At 37.3% G+C, this 13,966-nt stretch overlaps 2 protein-coding genes and 1 long non-coding RNA gene across 7 annotated transcripts; 1 reads left to right on the plus strand and 2 right to left on the minus strand.

The window, feature by feature from the left end:
- Nucleotides 1-1,758: 1,758 nt before the first annotated feature.
- Nucleotides 1,759-7,053, minus strand: LOC120276408. 5 transcript variants are annotated; one of them, XM_039283178.1, is made up of 7 exons: nt 6,861-7,053; nt 5,783-5,929; nt 5,119-5,198; nt 4,520-5,017; nt 3,239-4,435; nt 2,704-2,857; nt 1,759-2,618 (listed from the first exon to the last, which is right to left on the minus strand). In XM_039283178.1, exons 2-7 carry the CDS (start codon nt 5,919-5,921, stop codon nt 1,936-1,938), a joined length of 2,751 nt encoding a protein of 916 aa, XP_039139112.1. In that variant the 5' UTR covers nt 5,922-5,929; nt 6,861-7,053; the 3' UTR covers nt 1,759-1,935. The 5 variants fall into 5 exon arrangements, with proteins under 5 accessions (XP_039139112.1, XP_039139080.1, XP_039139102.1 ...); XM_039283146.1 differs by having other exon boundaries at nt 3,239-5,017; XM_039283168.1 differs by lacking the exon at nt 6,861-7,053 and adding an exon at nt 6,598-6,826 and having other exon boundaries at nt 3,239-5,017.
- Nucleotides 7,054-8,187: 1,134 nt separating this feature from the next.
- Nucleotides 8,188-11,204, minus strand: LOC120277954. Its single transcript, XR_005541528.1, has 4 exons — nt 11,132-11,204; nt 10,317-10,412; nt 10,151-10,232; nt 8,188-8,475 (listed from the first exon to the last, which is right to left on the minus strand). It is a non-coding gene; the product is annotated as an uncharacterized LOC120277954 (long non-coding RNA).
- Nucleotides 11,205-11,253: 49 nt separating this feature from the next.
- LOC120277946 (DEAD-box ATP-dependent RNA helicase 47A) lies at nt 11,254-13,854 on the plus strand. Its single transcript, XM_039284827.1, is given in 3 exon segments — nt 11,254-11,386; nt 11,937-12,336; nt 12,338-13,854. Coding segments are annotated over 2 exon segments (1,719 nt in total). The 5' UTR covers nt 11,254-11,386; nt 11,937-12,046; the 3' UTR covers nt 13,767-13,854.
- Nucleotides 13,855-13,966: the final 112 nt, after the last annotated feature.

Consider the following 13,966-nt stretch of genomic DNA (forward strand, 5'->3'; position numbering starts at 1 on the left):
GGTAATTTAGTCTTTTAGTTATGATATACCATGATAAATTTTTTGTACCGAAGCTTTGGTGGTATAAAAATTTTGCCTATTTATGCTGTATTCTGACTTTGCTTTGTGCTGTACTCTCAACTTTTTTACAAACTAAACGAGTCTGTACGTCAAAATTTTGTATATCAAACGGACCCCTAATATTAATTTTTTTAGAGATTTTTTTTTTTTTTTGACAACAAGCAACAAGCATTGTTAAGGAACAGACCGTTACGGTGATTTATCAACCCCTCTAGAAATTTATTAACTCGGCTAGACATCACAAGGAGTAACGAAAATTCATCACGTACAGACTCAAAAGATTTGCAGAAATTATATTAAATTAATAAGTCATCTCTACCATACAATTTTGGAGGGGAAAGATACGACTCCTCCCACGAGGACCCACCCTCAATGTTGATGTTTTGAGGGGAGTTTTGATTGAAGAAATCCAGAAAAAGCAATCCTCAAGTGGAAGCTTTTTTTTTCCAAGCATGTTCATCCAATATATCATGTTCTTAAGATGCCTTTTTGTACTAATGGTTAGACATTGCCAAACACTAGAGATTTTTCTCATGAAAGACTATGCTTGATGACATTTGACAATGGCTGGAATTCATTAAATATGATTGAGAAAACATGCTGTCCCCTGTACTTCCATTGCACAACTGTTTCTGTTTGGTTGCTTTCATTTCTGAAACAACACCACAACTCACTTCCAGTTGCCATCTTATCTTTATGAACTTCATAAAACAAAGTTAAATTTGAACAAGTTGGTTAAATTTTGGAAGAAACATATTCAGGTATATTATTGAGGAATAAATGGATGAATGGATGGATTGGCATGTGATTTCTGGTTGTATCTGGTGGTCCAGAGGACCACAGGACTGGGACCAAAAAGCTTGCAATTCTTGTCCATGGCCAAACATTTTTGGATCTCAAGGTTTGTTAATGATGGTGAGTAATGTGGTCCTTGAGTTAAACTCAGGCACCAATGCAGCCTTCTTGTGATACTCAATGCATGCATGGCCTCTCTTCTTTCTCTATCAACTTAAGAGTGTCCTTATTTGCTGCAATGTCTGTAAAGTTATCCCAGTCTGATACCATTGTCTGGTTTCCCAGTAATTCAGGAACTACCTGTCTTTCCTTGGCTTGGTGTTCATAAACAGTTCAAAAGAGTTCACAACTTCTTGATGCAATCCAATCCATCCAATGATTTATCCGAAGAAGTATCATCACCGCATGATCTTGAACGGTTTACCGGCCGGAAAACAGTTTGATGACAATCTCATCCACGTAAAAAATATCTAGAATTAGTAAAATAATTGGTAGTTAGATAACCATACAGCTGGTCCTTTTTTTTGCATCCTTTGTGTCTTCAATTGGTCTGACAGTTGCTGTCCTTCGAGTACGATATCATTCTACCCCCACGAATTGCCACATGGTTGCATTAAATTTTGAATTGATGTCTCTGTAGTCTGGTTGGTGAACAGAGCTCTCACAAAATCACAGGTCTTGATTAACATCCATTAAATCTGATTTCCTCGCAAACTAATCATCCAATTGATGGAGAGGTATAAATATACTCTGGCAGCAGAACATACAGCCTGTTCAGCAGAAACAAATAAGTGGTTTGGAGTTCACCAAATCTATTCATTGCAACAATCTATATCAGAATAAACAATAAGACAATGACTTTGGAGGAAAAATTAGCACATATATTAAATCAACTGTGAGTGATTGTCGAGTATCAAACGATACATACATATATTGCCTCTTAAAACAAATATAAACAGAAACATCGCCATGGCTGCTTTTGTTATCATAGCAGTAACAATACAAACTGAACCAAAGTGATTAACAATGGCCATGCTAAAAAAAAAAGTGAAAGAAAAATGAAGAAAATAGAAATTAATATCACAAACAACCATCAGTTAAGTCGGACAATGCCTCTCCAACCAACTGCTCTAACACCTTTCCTCCGATCTCTTTACTGATTTCATCCAGCTCCCACCACATCAATTCAGTCCATTCTCTTCCTACCGCCTCCTTTCTTACTACTCCATCTACAATTACAGCGCTGTTGCCAGCCTCACCGGTTAACCACTTCCTGTCACCGGAAAACCAGGTGTTTATGATGCTTAATACTTCATCTGTTACGGAAGTATCGGAAGGAAAATCCTTCAAGGTCCCAATGTATGACCTTGCTTGTGGGCATGCGTTAAGAAAGGCAGTCCGGCCAATGTCTAGCAGAGCGGCATTGACGCTATCAAAGAGTAGCCTCTGAGTCAACTGCCTCCCCTTACACTTGGCTTCTTCATCTTTCTCATCCAGAAAACCGGCTAATAACATTTGATCCAAAGGGCTGTCCATTGAATGCCATCTTGAGAAAATAGTTTTGGAATTCTTGTTATCCAAGCCGGTAGATGAAAGTAACTTGAGGACGAAATCAATGCATTCTTCTTCCTCTTCATCGGCCTTAAATGAAGCTCTTGTTGGGAGTTTTGAGGGATTATTTATAGTTGAAGCATCCATGCAGGAGTCATCCCATGATAATGAACGAGCAAGTGATTCTATCGGTGGAGACCTAGACAAAGCTTCTGCAACAGATGAAGGCATAGGCACCACTTAGTTTTGAATGTGGCAAGAAGTATAATCAAATGTAAAGAACTAATTATGACTTACGCAAATGTCCGACAGGGAAACTCTCTGTGCATTGGGGCACATTAGAATTGGAATCATCCTCAAATTTTGCTTCTAGAACTGAAACAGGGCTCGGTTGTTCTTGGTTCTCACTAGGACTTTCAGATATGCTTGGTTTCTCAAGAGAAACAGCAGCCTGCCAATAAGTAAATAATTTTTATTACATGCGAGAACTTTTGGACAACCAGAAAGAAGAAAAAGAAGAAACTGTAAAAACAAAAAACATAATAATAAAAACAAAAAAAGAAGTTCAAGTGATGACAGTCCTGTCTTCAGCCGTAATTAAGGTAAGTCCTCATGGCCTCTAGCCGATGCGGGTTGATAAGGAACACGAGCAGTGGAATAGATTTTGGTTATCATGCCCCATAAATGTAGCATTCTTCTCTTAAAAATGCATCAATTCACATGCTAAGGTATTTTTTGCAAGATAGTCAATAAAATAATTTAGTAAACACAGCCGTGGAGTTTGCAAATTGTTAGAATGCGAAGAAACGATGCGTAAGCAATCTAAACAAACCTTTGAAGGGTTGTCTGCAGGGCTAAGTGATCTTTCTACAGTAGGCTTTGAAATATCATCCCTAACAGCAATGTCGGCATGTCTAGGATGGAGTCGAGCATCAGAAGCCACCAAAGAAGATGGAATGGATTTCTCTCTACTGGATTTTTTATTCCTCGAGAAGAACAAACTTGAAACTTTCCCCTTAAATGATAACTTGCCATTCTTTGTCTTCCCTTCCTCTGTACGAGTGTCGAGTTTGCTCTTTGGAGTGTCAGAAACTTCAGCATTCAGCTCAATATTCTCATATGTAGAAGAAGACACTGGTACAGACTTTGATCTTGATAAGCCCATTGGACTTCTTTCTCCATTAGCTGCATCACTAGCTATACCAATAGACAAACAGGGTGTGGATGCCTTCAGGTCTCCTCCACCACATGACCCATTGCTAGTAAAATCAAGCTCCTTTACATTCTCTTCTTTCTTTACCTCAGAGATTGCAAGCATCTCTCCTAATGTGCTTGAACTCCGCCTTACATGAGTTTGCTCTTGACCAATTCCATTTGATGCCACCAAAGCAGAAAGACGTTTCTTGGCTTCTCTGATCACTGATGACTCAGGTGAATAAGATGCACGACTGATTGACGAAAAGGAGTAAGGGCTGCCATATCTATTCATGTAATCCCAAGAATGGCGTGAAGTTGGAGTGACAATTTCTGAATCACTCAAATTACCACCTGCTTCTTCAACATAATTTTCTGATCTATTGAACGAGCTCTCATCCCCAACATACCCATTAGACAAGACTGACGACAGTAGAGAATCATCTCTTCGGTTACTATTCATACTCTCCCGCATCTGTCGAGTTATCTCCTTGGCTATGTCTCTTGAACCAATAGCCTCATCAGCTTTGATATTTCTGCTTAAATCTCTCTCGTCGAGTGATTTTGGTGATGAAATTCGGTTAGTTGCCAAGGCCTTAAAGTCACAAGGTTTCCCAGGGCTGGGTTTTAATACCACTATCCTGGTCGGCTGAGATAAATTTTCTACCTTCAAATTCTCAAGACTGGAGCATCTGCGGTGCTTGTTCTTATCCCAAATGCGTTCTTCTCCTGAAGGACATTGTTGTATCCTGGCTTGGTTCATACCCCCTTCCTCAATTGCCTTCGATGGTTTCAATACGGTGATACGCCGTGTCTGAGAAGGTTGAGGAATAGTCTGGACCTCATTTTGATGTTTATAGATTAGTGAATTAGATTCTTCAAGAAATTTGAGTAATAAATCATTGTTTGAACTTAGAACCTCAAGTGCGTCTTGGAACTCCTTGGAGTGAAAAAGCTTTTCATCTGTGGCTAGACGTTTCGCTTCCAAAAACTTTTGACGAACAAGGGCCATTCTGTTCTCATTCGAATTCTCATTAGACCGTCCTCTTAGTTGCAACTGTTCTTTGACACAAGGGAGACGGCATGGTTGTTGCCACACTTCGTATACATCTTTATACTCCTTTTCATGAACATAAGAAGGAGTCCTGCATGGCAACGGACTGCTAAAATAGATGTCTTCCTCCATCTGACTGTACTGAACTGATCCTTCGTACGAATAATCTTCATACAAGTTTCTTTGGTTAGTTAGTGAGGGTTGCTGTACTGGCAGACCATCCAACCCCATTAGCTTTGCCACAACATTTGGTGGCCGACGCTTAGACTCTGTTTCTTTTGACATCTCCTGTGCTATAAGCATTTTCACTGGTGTTGCACCTGATCTTTTACTAGGCGAATTTTGCCTTGACTCATTGGTTATCTGCAATGTAATCTAATTCAGTAATAAAAGACCAGACTTGATAACTACATATGTATATCTCTTTGGTATGAAAACAATTTGACAAACAACAGAGTACTTACAGGTTTGTTTTCAGTGTGAACTCCAACAGGATCCAGCAATTTCTTCGGAGAATCAGATCGGTTCCTGTGAGTTGGAGAACCTGATAAAATAATGGAACGGCATCAATAAGTGCAGGCTTTTTACAGAATGAAGTGAAAAAAACAGTCACACATTTGAACAGAATGTGGATTGAAGGTAGAATAACATGGGATGACAACAGCACCTTATAACAGGAAAACATAAGTGCTACCTTTTGCAGCAAAATAAAAACATATATATATATATATATATATATAAAGAAAATAATTTGCAGACTGAAGCCAAGAAACTGCAGCACATACATCAAGCTCAAAAAAGAGAATGCAAAGACAACCAAGATGAGACTCAACATTGAAGTCCATTAAATACGCTTGTAGGGGAAAAAAATAGATGTCTGAACACAGAAAAATACTCAAATGCAAGCAGATAATGTTTAGACTCAAGTTTAAAGAAGAGCATAAGAGATGGGAAACCAAAAAGCTTCTTTCAATTTTCTGCAAGCAAAGTGACAAAAGTCAGCAAAATAAAACAAAAGAAATTCAAGGAAAACCATCCAAATCACTTGAACAAAGATTCACAATTTAGTACTACTGAGATCTAGACACATAGGTAAATGAAGAGAGGAAAATTTTAAGAATCAATTACCATCTCTATGTGCTCGGTCAGTGAGCAGCTTGGTCCCGGGCATGCCGGCACTCAAATCAAACATGTTCATCATCCTTCCCATGCATCCAGGGAACTGCTTCTGTGATTCAGGACGCCTTTTGTTCTGAAATCCGTTCATTTATGCACCTGAGAAAAAAGAAACACACAACTACAAATATGAAAAACACTACCAAACACTTCTTCCCACTCTAAAAAATCTCTCTGCAACCAAGATCTAAGAAATGCATGAAGATGAGAGCTGGGCTTCAGGATTTAAGCTCAAATGCATCAGAGAGAAGCTCAAAATTAGAAACAAAAACATACAGAAACCAACCAGGATAAAAATCAATAAATGTTGGAAAAGAAATGCAAAGATACCGCATTTATAGCAAAAGATTACATCCCCAATACATTAAACAAGAGCGAACCAATGGAACATTGAAATCACAAAGTTGCTGATCTTTCTCACTTAAAATGAGCAATCAGAAAGACCTACACAGTGCCCTTCACAAATGATTCTTCCTATCATTGCTAAACCAAAAATATCATCCCAAAAAATTATTAAAAATTCAACTTTTGATGCCACTGGAAAGCATCTCACGCTAAAGTAAAGGATTTAAAAAGAAGAAAAAAACTAGAAAATTCACGTGATTTGTAGATTCCACAAGCTAAAGAAAACCAACAAAAAGAGCAAAATTTGTGCCAAAAAAAGCAGAGACAAGATTGGAAAGCTAGGGATACGGCCATGAAGGAAAAGTAACAAATCAAATCAAGAAAAAATTCATCAAAAATAATTCAAAAGAAGAATGTCGTACTCAAAAACAAGTCCTCCAGTCAAATAAATCTACTTTTTCACCGAAGATGCCTCCCAAATCAAGATAAAAAGCTGCAAATTTTCCCCAAATGGAAGCCAAACCAAGGAATCGACTTCAGAATGATGCAGATCTCACAAAGATTTACGTCAAGTTCTCAACTTTTCACCCAAAAAATCAAATCCAACCCCAAAACCAATGGAAAAAAGTAAAATTTTTTGTCAGCGGCCAAAATCCAAGGAGAAAAGCAGAGATCTCCAGCCAACCTTGGGATTATCCAAGAGGTGACCCAATGCAGGTGGCGCCGCCGGGCTCCCGCATGCCGGTGGGTTCACCGGCGAGGTAGAACGCGCAGAGAGTGAAGCGGAGGATGATGCAAAGGATTGGACTTGCGTTTCTATATATTTGGAGGAGTTTCCGGGCAAGTGAGGATGGAGCTTTTGGACATGTTTCTGCTTGTCTTGGTTGGAAGCTGTTATTGTATAATTTAAAAATAATAAATAATAATAAAATGTGGACCAGTACCAGAAATGACGTATTTATATATATATATATATATTAAAAAAATTCACCTTTTGAATTAACCTCTTTGATCTTGAACTAATGTTCTTGATATCAATGTAAGTGTTAAAAACTTGAAATGTCATGACATTACAATTCATGTTCAGGTTTTTCTGCAGGAGTTTTTGTTAAAATTACCTTTTAATTTTTCCGTTCAGAGTCATATGGTAAAGATTATTTTCATAAAATCAATCAAGTTACTATAATTTATGTATTTTTATACTTATTTATTTTTTTACTTTATCAATTATCGATTTTTGTATATATATATATATATGCCATAGCATTGTGGTTCTTCTGTCCAGAGTTATATGATAAGGATTATCTCCAAAAAAAAAATCAATCAAACTACTATAATTTATATATTTTTGTACGAATTTATTTTTTATTTTATCGTTTGTCGATTTTGTATATATATATATATATATATGGCATGGCATTATTCATTCAGTGCTGATAAATAATTTTAGTTTGTAATAATTGCTCACTATTAAGTTTTCAATGATGTGATTGGAGAAGGCAATGAACGTGTGCTTGAGAAGTTTGTAGAGATGGGGAAGGACACAAACTAATGATGGATGTATAGAGAAAAATATTATTTCCTTCATTAAAAAATTCCCAAAAAAAAACAAAAAAAGCTACCTCCTAATTTCATTATTCAATGTAGTGTGCATGATTCTAATTTCCTAATGTAACAGAGATGGAATCTACTGTAAAAGGAAGCCTTATTGTCAGATGGAGCACTCGCCCGTTGGTGAAAGACAAGGTTCTCATTTTTTTCAATATATATATATATATATTATAAATAAACAATAAATCGTATAAAACTATAGTATTAATATCTTTAACATATTTTGTATTTTCACTCTATATAAATTTTAATATTTGATTATAAATCCTACTCAAAATAAATATATTATGTAAAAATCCTGATGCTAGTATGTCAAAAGACTATTGTTTTATATTTATTTAAAAAATTGATAAACCACAATTGTATTAAAAACAAAAAACTTACATAAATGGGACAAATAAACAGACAATTAAAATAGACAGAAAAAAAAAATAAAAAAATAACCACATGAAGTGATTCACAAAATCCACAAACACCCACGATACAACAAGAGACCCACAAAAGACACAAACGTGTCCACATGAAGTGGAGAAACACTCAATAAGCACACATAAAAAAGACAAACAACACAAGCGACCCAGAGGCAAGGAACCCCTAACTGGTGCTACAGAAGAGCTCAAATGGACTAGTCGAAGAACACATCGGCCTTCTTTAGAGTTGTGCTCATCACGCGAGAAAAGTCCTGAAAACTGAATACATAATCAAATAGTTGAAAAAAATCCCCTCTAATTTAAGTCTTTTGAAAACTGGAGCTGCATCAAACCAAGATAAAAACATATGGCAAATTTTCAGAAAACATATGGTAAATTTTCAGAAATAAGGTAGAAGAGGAAACATATGACATCTTTTTATTTATAATCCGCATTTGCTGCAATATAGTGAACTTTAAAATTGAGTTAAAGCTATCAGTGCCATGTGGGTCTTACATACCAATAATGAATAAATTTATGCTGTTTCATTCACACATGATTTTTACATTGACAAATGAGGTATTCAGTTTTTATCTGAAAATAAATAAAAGAAAACAAGATAAAGAAAGAAAAGATGTACCAAAATAAAGAGCAAGAACTCAATGGTTGTTCAATAATGATTTGGCAAGGAAGACCCCATTGAACTGCAGAAAAGCAAGATCTACAGAGCATTGCTTTGCTTTGCATGCCCACTAAGCATTTCACATGGATGTCTTAGATGGAAAAAGAGTCGGTGCCAATCTTTCTCTCTCTGTCTTTCTCTCTCAACCACAGGTTAGACATGGCCTACTTCATCTAAATAGTAAATATACTACTCCAATGGCCTTTGATACCCCATCTTCTTTTCATCTCATCATCCTCAAATGTCAAATGTATAAAATTTCAACTTGCTCTTCCACTCAAATACTTAATCTCTCAATCATTGATACATATAATTCTAGACTAATTCTAGACTCTTATCATTAGAGTATCTGTATTTTGTACAAAGAAAAAAAGGAAGGAATATTACATATTCAGATCAGTTGAGAACTTGATCATGTTAGGTAGACAGAGAGACAGAAAATGAGGATGAATAGGATCTGTTTTATCATCTGGATAACTTAAAAAACTAGAGATCTCTATTCCAAGAACACAAAGTTCATTTACAAAGCAAGAGTCACTGTTGCCACAAAAAAAGTTTGGCATCTCAGTCAGCAAAATAAAAAGCATACAAAGCAGCAGGGCCTCACTGAACAGGATCCCTCAAATCTGAGACAGTGTTCATGAAAAAGACTAATGATAATCTCACTTGATCCTTTTCTCTTCAATCAAAACTCAAAAGGTTAAGCTTGCATTGGATTGCTCATCTTGTGATCTTTTAATTGCATTGCATGGATATGAGCAAAGAGTAGTTTTAAAGACATCTCAATATAAAATTCCAAACATGGTCTTTGAGTTTCACAAAATATTCCATCAACTTAAGTATAAAAAATTGCTAATTTGTCTTTTCTAGCAAGAGAATTTTATAGAGATCAAGTAATCAGTGGTCCAACATTAAAATCCAAAAACATTTATCCCCATTCTCCAGTGGCTTGTTCTCTACCAATTTAGCTGACCTTACTATTATAAACACACACACTTCTTTGTTTTTTTGCATAATTAAACACTATATTCTTCTCTCCCAGTCACCAGAAACCTACTTAAATAGCACTCACAATCCATTCAAACTTATTTATCCTGCCAACTAAGCTTAGTTTTAAAGCACCAATAAAACAATCTCATAACTTCAGCATTAGAGCTTCATATGAATATAAATGCAAGTAAACAAATTCACAAAGACATATATATATATATAAGTAAGAAATAAACATTTTAATTTTGTTAATGAACTTGGAGGAGGACCATCAAATAGTACCATGGAGCTGCATGAGGTCTGGATTAGAAAAAGTGCAGGGACTGACTTCTTTCTTTGTATGTAAGCATGTCCTACCAACAACCTACATAAAAGATACAAGGATTAGCTCAGCACCATGTGCAAATGACCCCCAACAAATTATTCCTTTCAACACCCTTTCTCTCACCTTCTCACTGAAAATTTCATTCACTTTTCTTAGTTCTTATCTTGTATTTGGTCAATATCTTCTCAACATTAGCATTTGGCAGCTTCATAATGAAATCTACCAAAATAACCAAGTTTGTAGTTAAGGGAGCAACATTTATTTATTTATTTTTCCCAAGTAAGACCAGCAATCATCTTTACAAATGAAAACAGATTTAAAAAAATGCAATATAAAGTGATTTCACTGAAATTTAAAAACAGCAATCTCAATAAAAGCTGCCCTAATTTTACAGATTAACTGCTCTTCCATCTCTGACACAAGTAACATGCAAAACTTATATTTGTCAAACCATGCATCTGAAAAGTACTGTGCTATAAAGAAGATGGTGATATTTCATCAATCACATCATATACAGAACACAGATTAGGAGCTTTATATCTGAAAATTAAATAAGCAGTTCAGATTCTCAAGCATGGCTTCCCAACCATTTTCCATTTTGATTGAACATACAAAAACTCTTGAATTTCACATTAGGGTATAAGAAAATTGGTGCATTCACCACGGAATTAGAACTAAGCACATGGAGAAACACAATTCTTGGTTGAACAAAAGTTTTCAGAGTGAACAGGACCTGCAATTACAGCTATAGTCACCAAAAGTTTGAATTTTGAGTGTGAAACATTGACAATTGATTTGAAATGCACTTTCGTGGAACTACACCAAATAAAAACGTTGATTTCTCATTGCAATCCTCAGTGATGCAACCAAAAACTCAATATTGACAATAAAAACGCTAGAATTTCAATGAAAAACAAGTCTAATTGAGAAATTACTACCAAATAACATGCAAATCGGAGGAGTTGCTAGTGTTGAAGAAGAGCCGTGACGGTCATGGCCACTGCTTCCACACTCCACGCATAAAGGCCAGGCCTTGGTGGCCAAATGAGTGCTAATCGGATTCGGGTCGGATCCTTGCTTGGACCCGAACCCGGATCCGTTAACCAGACTTGAGATTTTTAGGGCTTGGCCTCAGTGCCTTATCGGGCTCTCGCTGGCTTCCTCCTGAGAGCCACTCACCGCCGCTGCCGCCGGTACGATCCTCTCTCCATCTCTCTCTCTCTCTTTCTCTGTTTCTTTAAGCTATTCTATGAACAATCTATGAAGAAAAATTTGATCTTGTGATGTGATAGTGCTAATTTCTGATAAAAATTAGGTTTTTGTGTGTGTGTGTGTGAATTTTGAACCAGATTGACTAATTTGGATTGAAAAGAACTGCAATTTATTTTGATACTTTAGTTTGGTTGTAAGATATTGTGTAAATGAGAAAGCTTTTTAGTTCTCAGGATGGTTGTTGGTAAAGCACTTGAGAGATATCTACTGATTTGGGAGCAACATTCAAATGAATTGCTTATGTTCATTGATTCCTTTTGCTAGTTAAGCATGTCATTGGAGTTTTCTGGTGGTAGTAGTAGTTGCTGGCATTCAAGTGGAATGCTTGTGTTTATTGCTTTCAGCTTGTAAACTTGAATGTAGTAAGCTGTAGCTTTTTCTTTCTTTCGGTTTGCTTGTCAGAGTTGTTTTTGGAAACTATTATGAGTGCTGCTGACATTCTAGTGAACTTCTTGTATTCATTGCTTTCAGCCTGTGGAGTTGGATCATGAGCTTTAGCTTCTTCTCTTTTGCTAGTCAGGGAAGCCTTTGGGAACCTTTTTGTCAGCTTTGCTTGGTTTGAGTTTTTTTTGCAAGATTTCATGGAACTGGTTATTGGGCAAACTCAGCGGAGTGTGCTTGCGTATGCATACTCCCGATCACATGGATTTCTAAGACATTGCCATACATTGAAGAAGTTGTCTGTCTTCAGGACAGCTGCATTTCATAGCACTGCTGGTCTTAATAATCTATCTGATCGTAGAAATGGTCCACTCACCCTCTCAAGCCTTGGATTTAAATTTGAGGATGATAAGTGTGAAGCTAAAAAGAAGGAAACAGGGAGTGAAATTCGGAGTATTAAGTCAGGAATGAAGCTTTCCTTAACTTAAAACTAAACCAGTTAAAAATTTGTCAAAGAATGCCAGTGTGAAAAAAGCAGTGGAAATCGATGGAGCTCCCTTTGCTGCAAAGACATTTTCGGAGCTCAATTTGTCACCATTGTTGATTGATCGGCTGGAGAAAGTAGGTCTGACCGTTCCAACTGATGTCCAGTGTGCAGCTATCCCGACAATTTCACAGAATCATGATGCCATCATTCAGTCGTATACTGGCTCTGGAAAGACACTGGCTTACCTTCTTCCTATACTGTCCGAAGTAGGACCACTCAGGAAATGCAATGAAGAAGATTTGTCGGATAAAAAATTAGGAATTGAAGCGGTAATTGTTGCCCCCTCGAGGGAGCTTGGCATGCAGATAGTGAGAGAGGTGGAAAAACTTTTGGGTCCTGAAGATAAAAAGCTTGTGCAGCAGCTTGTGGGTGGTGCAAACCCATCCAGGCAAGAAGAAGCTCTGAAGAAGAACAAGCCGGTGATTGTTGTTGGAACTCCTGGTCGTATTGCAGAGATATCAGCAGCTGGAAAGCTACACACTCATGGTTGCCGTTTTCTTGTGTTGGATGAGGTTGATCAGCTTCTATCCTTCAACTTCCGCGAGGATATGCGTAGAATACTAGAGCATGTTGGAAAGCAGAAAGGTTCCCAGCCAAGCTGCACGGTTGGGCCACTGGCAAGACGATCGGAGCGCCAGACAATCATGGTTTCGGCTACGGTTCCATTTTCTGTTATTCGTGCAGCCCGAAGCTGGGGCAGAGATCCACTTCTAGTCAGGGCTAAAAGTGTTGCACCTCTTGATTCAATCTCTGTCACTGCACCTGTCTCCCTTGATCAAAATTCTAACACTGCCTCCGCACCAAATTCAGTAACTCAAGGAGCAGCTGATAGCTTGCCACCAGCCTTGAAACACTACTACTGTATTGCCAAAGGACAGCACAAAGTCGACACTTTGAGGAAATGTGTTTATGCGCTGGATGCAAAGTCAGTCATTGTTTTCATGAATCACACAAAGCAGTTGAAAGATGTAGTCTTTAAGCTGGAGGCACGCGGAATGAAGGCTGCAGAGTTGCATGGTGATATTGGAAAACTTGCTAGATCAACAACTCTGAAGAAATTCAAGAATGGCGAAATGAGAGTACTTGTGACCAACGAGTTGTCAGCGAGAGGTTTAGATGTTTCTGAGTGTGATCTTGTTGTAAATCTTGAACTTCCAACTGATGCCATTCATTATGCCCACCGCGCTGGTCGGGCAGGTAGGCTTGGAAGAAAGGGCAGCGTCGTCTCAGTATGCGAACAACCAGAAGTATTTGTTGTGAAAAAACTGCAGAGGCAGCTTGGTGTACCCATTCAGTCTTGTGAATTTGCTGAAGGAAAGCTTGTAATTTGTGAAGAAGAAGAAACTGAGAAGCTGGTTGAGGTTTCAGGATGATAAATTTCTTTGTAACCTGACAAATATAGTGATTATGTCCTTCCATGGTGACATTTTCATCTTTTAAAAAATTTTGTTTCTTGATGTATCGACTCATTTGCATTGATTGTATATGATCATGAATGGTTAGTAACACAAAAACCATGATTGCAATTCATACAGAAGGTCAATTTGCTTCAGAATGGGCTGCCAGTTTTGAA

The sequence above is a fragment of the Dioscorea cayenensis genome, chromosome 2 (assembly GCF_009730915.1).
Source record: "Dioscorea cayenensis subsp. rotundata cultivar TDr96_F1 chromosome 2, TDr96_F1_v2_PseudoChromosome.rev07_lg8_w22 25.fasta, whole genome shotgun sequence".
NCBI lineage: Eukaryota > Viridiplantae > Streptophyta > Magnoliopsida > Dioscoreales > Dioscoreaceae > Dioscorea > Dioscorea cayenensis.

Excerpts from the sequence above, each read along its gene's own strand:
- LOC120276408 (XM_039283146.1), bottom strand. The coding sequence starts at position 5,921 with ATGAACGGATTTCAGAACAAAAGGCGTCCTGAATCACAGAAGCAGTTC. Across the intron at positions 2,858-3,238 it reads CTGCAGACAACCCTTCAAAG|GCTGCTGTTTCTCTTGAGAA; the intron begins GTTTGTTTAGAT and ends ACTTATTGGCAG. Across the intron at positions 2,619-2,703 it reads TTTCCCTGTCGGACATTTGC|AAGCTTTGTCTAGGTCTCCA; the intron begins GTAAGTCATAAT and ends CATCTGTTGCAG.